The 9034-nt window shown below is 41.7% G+C and overlaps 1 protein-coding gene across 1 annotated transcript; it reads right to left on the bottom strand.

The window, feature by feature from the left end:
• Positions 1-238: 238 nt before the first annotated feature.
• Positions 239-8792, bottom strand: LOC101163518 (tumor necrosis factor receptor superfamily member 16). The gene is made up of 6 exons (XM_011485202.3): positions 8404-8792; positions 3940-4072; positions 3512-3865; positions 1961-2165; positions 1741-1883; positions 239-1235 (listed from the first exon to the last, which is right to left on the bottom strand). Exons 1-6 carry the CDS (start codon positions 8440-8442, stop codon positions 922-924), a joined length of 1188 nt encoding a protein of 395 aa, XP_011483504.1. The 5' UTR covers positions 8443-8792; the 3' UTR covers positions 239-921.
• Positions 8793-9034: the final 242 nt, after the last annotated feature.

Below are 9034 nucleotides of genomic sequence, written 5' to 3'. Positions count from 1 at the left end.
GATTTTTTCTAAACCCCTCTGTAATGAGTAATACTAATGATTTAAAAAAAAAAAACACTTTCACATCTACAGTAATGTGAGAATTCAGAGCTGACATTGTAAACTCCCCACATGACAGCCACACAACTGGGAACCTGACTAGTTCTCAACAATTTTACTGACTTGTAGTTTTGAAATGCAGATGAAACCAACACAGTGGTTAGAATTGATCAAGAACAGATGAAATATCACAGAACGCTTCTTTTTTGTCTTTTATTAAAGAGTTGTGATAGTTGACTGGGGTTCGATTTCAGGGTAAAATAAAAAAGTACACAGCCGCCTTGTGGCTGCAGGATTTACAAAGACATATATATACAAGCCAAAAAAAAAAGCTTTCTGAGCAGTTCCTGTCTACACAGAGAATATGAAATGTGTGAATGAGGCTGGGAAAATACGAGTAGAATTTGAACCCCTGGCTGGATTTCTTGGGCAGACTGGGGTCCATCCTTTTTCCAAGATGCCACCTGTATCTGATAAAGTTCAATATCAATCTGTACTGTTCAAATGCTTGAGCCATGACTGACATGATTATATTATTAACATTATATGGTAATTGTGTATATAGTCAGAATAAAATGATATAACTGAAGATATTAGGGTGAATCCACCTCGTTTCAGATGACTGACAGTCCCGTAAAGATGCTTTGGTGGCAGTGGTGGATTTCTTCCTGCAGGTATGGACATTTATTCATGACATCAGAGTTCATTCAAAGGCAAATGCTCTCGTAACATGAAGGAAATTGAAGTCAAAAAAGGAATTTTTTTTTGACAAAAAGTTATTTTAAAAAATTATAATAAGTGGCAGCTTTTATAAAAAGTTGTAAACAGAGTGCTTCCCTTTTCATATCAAAGTTTCATTGAGAAGAGCCGACCGACCCCCTGTCAGACCACAGACACGCCCTGAGAGGGGCAGGTAAGAGCTGTCACCACGTCGGGCCTCTCAATGCGGGCCAGCGCGGAGCACAGCAGTCCCAACGACGAGCCTTCTTTCTGAGCCCAGTCAGACAGCAGCGTGTGCACCGGGGCCTCCCCGTGCCCGAAGGGGTCCAGCTGCTCGGACTCATAGCCCAGAGCCAAGCCCAGGTGCCTCCATCCCCGGCCGCTACCCTCTTCTAAAAGGCGCTCCACCTCTTCCTTTCTATGGGGGGGCAGGTTGATGTACAGCCGATTGTCCTGTTTGCTGTTTCTTTTGGTACCTATAAAGAAGTTACATTATTTTATGTTCAGTTTTTAAAAATAAAGTCTGTCTTCCTTGCATGTAGATTTTCTTAATATGTACCATTAAATTTAGTTTTTACATATTAGGGGACACTGAAAAAAAGCCTTTTCCTGCCTTTTTTCTCATGTTAACAAATTTTTTTGTCCCTTTTCAGTAATGTATATATATATATATATTGACTTTTATTTCTCCCACAATGTTGTTCTCCGCACTTTAACCCATCCCCTATGGGGAGCAGTGAACTGTAGACTAGCTGCACTCGGGGGGCGACGGCTGGCTGGGGAGAGCGGGGATCGATCCTCCAACCCTTCGGTTATTAGACGACCCGCCTCAGCTAAACATCCACCCAATATATATGTTAATATATTAATAATAATATACTGGTAATCCAACTATTTTTCACTATTACCAGTTTTTGCCTTTTTTTTTTTTTTTTTTTGCACAAATTTGAACTTTTGCAATTGAGTCTGAGTCCAGTTTACCTTTACTGGGCTGATTGTCCTGCAGGCTGTAGGAGTCCAGAAAAACCCCGCTGTCACTTTGGAGCTTTTCTCCTTCTGGAGATGTTCCCAGCTCAGCTGCACGAGCCTTAGAGAGCGCCTGCTTCTGTTTGCAAGATCTCCAGCTAAGAAAAGCATCAAGAAGTTCAGTTGCTGCCAGTGGTCTATCCCTAAAGTCACACAGTAACCAGTGAACGTTTACCATTTATAGGCAACGTAAAGAAGAAGGCCGAGCACCACAGCAGCCAGAACTGATACGTAGGCCAGAATATTATTGCTGCCCGCCTCATCCTCTGGGGTCAATTTTCCCGATGCGGGGCTAGTCTCTTCCTCCACCTCCTTTACATTATGTTGTCCAGGTCGGTCTTCAGTGTCAGTAGGACGAGAAATAATGTGCAACCTCTTATCTGTTAAGAATAAGACAAGAAAAACATGTTAAGAAAAAAACAGAAATCTAGATATGATGAAAGCCTCAGTTTGGATCTTTGAACGTTTCATTGCGGCCTCATTCTTTCTTCTGCTGCATGCTTGATTCAGGATCAAACACTTTGCATACTGTGCTCATCCTGTCGGGGTCAAAGGGCCATGGCGTACAGGCTCTCACCGCATACAGATGACCTCATTCCTGGGAAGCAAATGCAGTGGGGGCAAGCGCATTAGCTGCTGGGGTCAGCAGCCTCTCTTAGCCATCAGCAACAGTTCACCTAAAAACCTGTCAAGCACGTATCTATTGAACTACAACACTTAAAGTGGATTTTTTTCTTCCTCATCATGTTTCTCAGCAGAGTGCTCAGAGTTTGAGGTGTGGATACAGGTGCTGGCCACATGACCTCCCGCTCCACATCCTCTCTTCATTTAGCCCCGTCTTTTATCTTTTTAAATCCTGCTCCTGCCATCAGACCTTTAGAGAATAAATCTGGCACTCTTTTACATTTTTCTCATAGTAAGAAAAATGACTGCAAGGCAAAAAGCTGCAGGGATTTCAGCACTGTCTAGCATCCTTAATCTCTCTCTGACGCAAAGATGAATACAAATCAGACCTTTTAAGATGTGTTAAATAAGAAGATCACATCTGAAAAACATATGTTGCTCCAAAGGGAGCAATCTGTGTTCAGCTAGGGAGAATTATATGTCAACAAAAATATAGAAAAGCTCACAAACTTTTGTTAAAAGTACATTCTAGTGCAAATGTATAAGCTGCATTAGTATCATGGATGAAGGAAGATTTTGCAAGTTGTCTTCCAGGACAGGGGACGCTTTAACCTATCATTACATGGTTTGGGCTTGAGACTATGGTCTCTTTGCTACTCTGTGCCACATTGCCTCATTACAGGACTTTTTTGGAGGCACCTTGACACATACACTAGTCTGACTGCACTTCAAACCCTCTGTGCCAGAGGGTTTTACTGAGAATTAGCAGCACTGAGGTCGGGGTGTAGTTTCCATCAGCAAACGTTCAGTTTTCTGCCACCAGTTTCTCTGTTTTGCTCGGATCGCATATGTTAAGGCATCCTGCCGTACATGCGTGACTCAACTTTTCCAGTTGCTGCCTGCAGTCATCTGCTCAAACAATCTATTTTGTTCCCTGAATTGGATTCACCTGTTTCCACACCTGATGTTCAGGACTGAGAGCTTTTCTCTACAAAAATAAACTTGTTGAAATCTCCTTCTTGAGTCCAACCATCAAACACTGCCATGACAGAGACAACCGCTTCCGTGAAGCGTTCAGCCGGAGTTTCCGGCTGACACTCACCCATGCAGAGAGTGTCGAAGGAGGGATTACAGGATCGGATCTCCACCTCGCTGTTAGAGCACTGAGTGCAGGTCTGGCAAGGCTTCTCGGCCGAATCCACTTCTGAGAAGGTCCCTGGGCTGCATGTCTGGCACACAGTATCTCCCTGAATGCCACACTCCTGAACGACCCCCGTACCCTTCATGCACTTGGAGCAAGGGGCACACACGCTTTGCTGGGCCAAAAAGAAGAAGCCGTCGTCACATTCACATTCTGTGTTTCTAGTGGCTGAACAGGGGCGCAGAGTAGGAACTCCGAGTGGGCAATTGCTGCACGGAAGACAACGACCAAGGCCTTGAGATTCAGAAAATGTTCCTAGAGAGAAGATTACAAAATCAGCTTCAGTGTAGACCCATTAGAAATACATTGCTTAAACTTTCAGTGCTTACCCCGTGGACATGGGGAACATTTGGTATCCTCCTTCCCACACTTTTCCAGAACTTCATAGCCAGCAGGACAGGGACTGCAGCACTGTCCTGCTTCAGTGAACTTGAGAGTGGAGCAGGCATTCACAAGAGTGACCTAAAGGAAACATGAAATTATAAAATCCTATTAAACAACACCTACAATCAGTTTACAAAAAAAAAACTCCACAAATTCTTAAATGTGTTTATTATAAGTGTCTAGAAATGTTTTAGATACGTAAAAAAAAAGGGGTTTGTACGACACTAAACCACCAACACCCCACCCCTACAAGAAATAGAGAAAATGTGAATTCTTGCCTGTAATTTTCTTTTATTTTCCTCGCTTTTAAGTGCCTGAGTTTGTGTGTGTGTGTGTGTGTGTGTGTGTGTGTGTTTGAGTGCAAGTGTGTTTCAGAGCCGTGAGGGCTACAACTGACATTCCTAACAGCTTGTGCAACGAGTTGGTGTCTCGCAAAAAGTGGCTAATGACTTTGGATCGCAGGATTGAAACAGAAAAATGAGCGAACTAAGTGATCAGAAAAAGCAGGCCAGAAGAAGTCAAGAAGATCCTCCATCTTTCCATTCATTACAAAGACAGTGAGGATGACATTTTAACTTTTTGAGCTAAAACAGTGATTGGGGAAGGGGCCGGGCAAGAGTGTCAGTTAACCAAAGGTGCCCAGCATGAGCGTCCATTTGGCTGAGAGGGGGTCTTTGAAGTCCACAGACCCTGCAGGTGTGTCTGTGAAGGTCAGTATTTCACTAACACCCATTCTCAAGGCTCAACACAGTGGTATTTAAAATATGTCTGCATTTAAAGGAGGCCTTCTCTGCCTGGGGCCTGACAAGAGCAAACAGATGTTTAACAACTAACCTCCTGCTAGGGGGAAAAGTAACAGTAAAACTGCTCACTGATGGCTCTCCTGCTCTCTGGTGTGGCACTTAATTTGTGTGAAACACTAAACCCCAAAACAGAAGTGCAGTAGAAACTGATGAGCCCGAAACAAAACAATAAACTGCTAAACACGGCTTTGAAGATAGGCTCGAATCAATCTAAAGTCAACAGCCAGTGTTCCTGTTCTGTTTACAGAGGTGCCGATGAGATCCGGGCGGCAGACACAGAACCCATCAGAGGAATTTGGGCAACATGGTGGCTGGGAAGCATGAAGAAGCGGAGTGTGACCAAATCTGAATCATAAAAACTTCATGCAAAAAAAAGCAGTGAGAGACTCTTGTAGGTCCTCTTTATTTGACAAATGATGCCTTTCCTAACATTTACTAACCTTTTTAACTCCCAAGATATACTTAAATAAATATTTGGTGATAGTGGCTCTGTTTACATCCCCGTGCAGCTTGGATGTCTGGTATGTTACGGTGCCTGTTTGCACCTCTTACAGTTTAGGAGCAGGAACCACTCCACGCTTGGCACTTCACCCTCTGAGGCTCTGTGTCAACTCAAACACTATCTGAAATTATGATTGGCACCAGGTTTCACTAAACAGCAAGTTAACAAGCTCTACTCTGTGTGCAGAATGAAGCTACCTTACAGAAGGATATTAATGTACTTTTAATGACAGCATGACATGGAAAGCTTTTAATACACTTGTCACAAGCATCAAAAACACTACATTTAGTCATGTAAATCAACAGCACATCATGAAAAAGGTAACGAAGCTGACCAATGTTTCACAAGGTGATGGTGGTAAAGTGTTATGGCATAATAGCTGGAAATAGTCTCTTCCAGCTTTGTGCTATGTTTAGAACATGAAATAAATTGTCCAGTTCCCATAAAAGTTGGATACCTTCCTGCACCGTGAATTCAAATGTCCTACAATGGAAACGAGAAGGAAGAGTAACTCAAACCAACTTGGTGGAGTTTTCTTTAGTTTTCTACTGCTTAAAACCAACATATAGACATCTACATGCAAGACCGGGCATTGATACCCCCAAATGCTGGGACTGCCCCCAAAACGTAATGGCCTGCAACAATCCAAAATTAACTAAACATATTAAAAGTACGTAAATAAATTAACTCCACAAAAAAAAACATCCATAAATACAAAGAAACTAAATTTAAAAAAGAAAAAAAAAAGACAAAAAAAAGGTTGGACAAACGAACAGGCAGACAAATGGACAGACATAAAAAGAAAAAAGAAAGATAAAAACAAAAAATAAATACAGCCTCAACACTGTATAAACCAGTGTCCCGCTTGTTCCTGTCCCAAGCTTGGTAAATGTAGAGGATAGTGTCAAGAAGAGCATTCAACATGAAATTTATAAGAACTAACAAATGATAAGATCTATAAGAAGTGATCGGATCATAGCATGGTTTTCTCAGCATTTTAAAGGCTTGGAAGGATATGACACCCTAAACCTTCTGCACATCCAGATTACCCCACCCCCTGATATTCTACCTGGACCCTCATGTGGCTAGGTAAATCCAAGCCTGTCTACAAGGTATGCCCCCTTTTTTCTCTCTTTGGAGATTTGTTAAATAAACTCACAGCTGACATGAAGTCATTTGGCACCAAGTTCTTTTTGCTTCTGCCTCGCATGTCTTAACCTTAGATCTAAATTTTCCATCAACTTTGATGAAAACTGAACGAACTGTTCCCCTAAGACCACAGAGGCTTAACTGAAATCTCATTAAAACTTCTTTTAACTGTACATAAATTAAATGTGGCTTCACATGTTAACAGTTATGTGAATACGACCTTTAAGAAATGAGCAAACTAGGAAGAATTAAGTCAAGACTGCTCGGTTTGCTACAGTGCTTTGTCATATGCTTTTGTTTTCAAGCCCGTCTGCTGTGAGCCTCACAATGTCCGTTCTTATCTGTCGTATCCCAGGTTCTACGTCTGAAGAGAAGGGAACTGCGGTTGTTTTTTTCCATTTAGGTAAGAAGCTGCAATCTAAAGGGATTCCCCGGTGAGAACAGAGGGACCACCGAGGAGTTCTGCTTTCAATGGGCCTCTTAGCTCCACGGCTGCCGCAGTCACTCAGTCATCGCAGATCAAACACAGACACCCCCCACTTTAGTCTTCTCAGTGCTTTAAACTTTTTTTTTTTCCTAAAGTGAAAGCATGTCTGAAAGCTAGAATTTCCAAAGTTAATCTAATCTGTGCGAATATAAACACACAAGAAGAATGTAATGACAATGTGACTGAACTTTCAGATCAACAAACAGTGGATGGAACTAAAACCTTTGATCAGAACCGTCTGCAAGCACAAAGAACAAGTTCAGGAATAAAAACGTTAAGATTTAAAACCCAAAATGCATCTGTGCATTTGAACAAAGTCTTGTAAAATGATTCAGTTCTGAGTTGATCAGGAAACTTGCTCCCAGATTGAAGATTAAAATAACTGTGGTTAGAGACTAAAGGCCCCCCCCAGCACACAAACACATGAGGGGTTCATGATAATTGCTTTGCTCCGGATATCCCATCAGTACTGCCTGCTCAGCCACAATTCACCAGAAATTGCCATGAGCAACAAATGCGGCAAAGCAGGCAGTGAGCTACAGGAAATGTGCCCCTTAAAAACAGCTACGGATAAAAGATTTGATGCAAAAGCTGTCTGTCATCCTGTGAGGACTCAATTATTTGATTGAACAATCGATATTTTTCCTAATCTTGATTTAGATTAGAAATATTTTGACATCACAGATGTACAAACAAAGAAAAATGTGCGTCTTTTTAGGAGGTGAGGTATTATTGGTCCAGCAAAGGTGACTTTACTGTGAGGAGCAGGTCTGAACAGGAGAACATGCCCCAAGGGCCTGAAGGGTTTTTTTTTTTTTGAGAATGAGTGTCAAATTATTTTCTGGCTGTGGAGGCAAGAGCTTTCCTTTTCATCCTGATCCTGGGTTTATCATACGCTGTCAATGGCAAAACTAAAATTTGCTAAAAAAAAAAAAAAAAACAACAGCAGAAGCACTCCATTACCTTTGTACTGCAATGGTCTCGCTTTCGCTCTCCTTTTTTCTTCGTAATTTATTATTATTACTATTATTTACTATTATAATTTGTTTTTTTTAATAAAATGTGTCAAGATTATGTAAAAAAAGGGGCCAGTCTCCATTTAATGAGCTGCAAACAGAAGAAAAAAGAAAAAAAGTCTTATCCCACCTCTGTGTATGGGCCAAAATGTTGGCCTCCATAAAAGCCATAAAAGTATTCATCTTTTTTTAAAAGAAAAACCTACAGAGTACATTTAAACAAATCCCACCTCTTATTCTATTGTTATTTTGGCAACAGCTGAGTCTCAACTATCACAACAGCCATTATCGGGGCTAAGGGATAGACTTAGATGTTTTCCTTTGGGAACAATGAGGCTGGAGAGGCAGGAAGAGTTTTACCAAAGCCTCTTTAATTTGAGAGACAAAAGAAAAAATCTGTTAATCCAACACGAGTCAATGTGCAGGAAAAGCCTTAATTAACCGTTACTTACCTCCAACAACAGAAGCGCGCAGACGGCGACTCGCTCCATAGCTTCAGACTCCAAGATCCTTGACTTTGAACTAACACGGGAACGGGGACCCCACTCTTGGCTTCCAGTAATGGCATAAAAAGTCCAAACTCTGGCACAATGCAGCCTAATTAAAAAAGCCAGCTTCCCATCAAACGTGCTGGTTCTGCATTTCGGAAAGTGTCCATTTCTGACGTTTTTACGCACGACAGAGCGGTTTCAAGATGCGAAAAATCCGAGCATGCATATCTGTCTTTCAATATATTCCTCTGTACAAATGAAGCTTAACAAAGTTTCCTCTGTTTCAGCTCACGGGATACACAGGCTCCAGCTTCCCCGCAGCTCTGCAATAGCAAAGAAGGGCAGTCTCTCCTGCGCTTTTTTTCCTCCTCCCAGGCAGGCGCTCTCAGACGGGCTCCCTGATTGGCTGCATCCTGCAAAACGGTGAAGGTCAAAAACCAAGAACTGCTTATTAATTCAAGAAACACGTGTGGTTTTTTTTTATTTGCACCCTCCTGACAGCAATAATAGGATAGTTAAATGATGTTGAAATTCATTAAATGCAGGGTAGGGAAACGTTTGGAGAAAGAGGCAGATTTCTTTTTTTACAAAA

Source organism: Oryzias latipes, chromosome 16, assembly GCF_002234675.1.
Source record: "Oryzias latipes chromosome 16, ASM223467v1".
Lineage (NCBI taxonomy): Eukaryota > Metazoa > Chordata > Actinopteri > Beloniformes > Adrianichthyidae > Oryzias > Oryzias latipes.
Note: the sequence above shows the minus strand (reverse complement) of the source record. Positions and strands in the feature narration are given on the sequence as shown.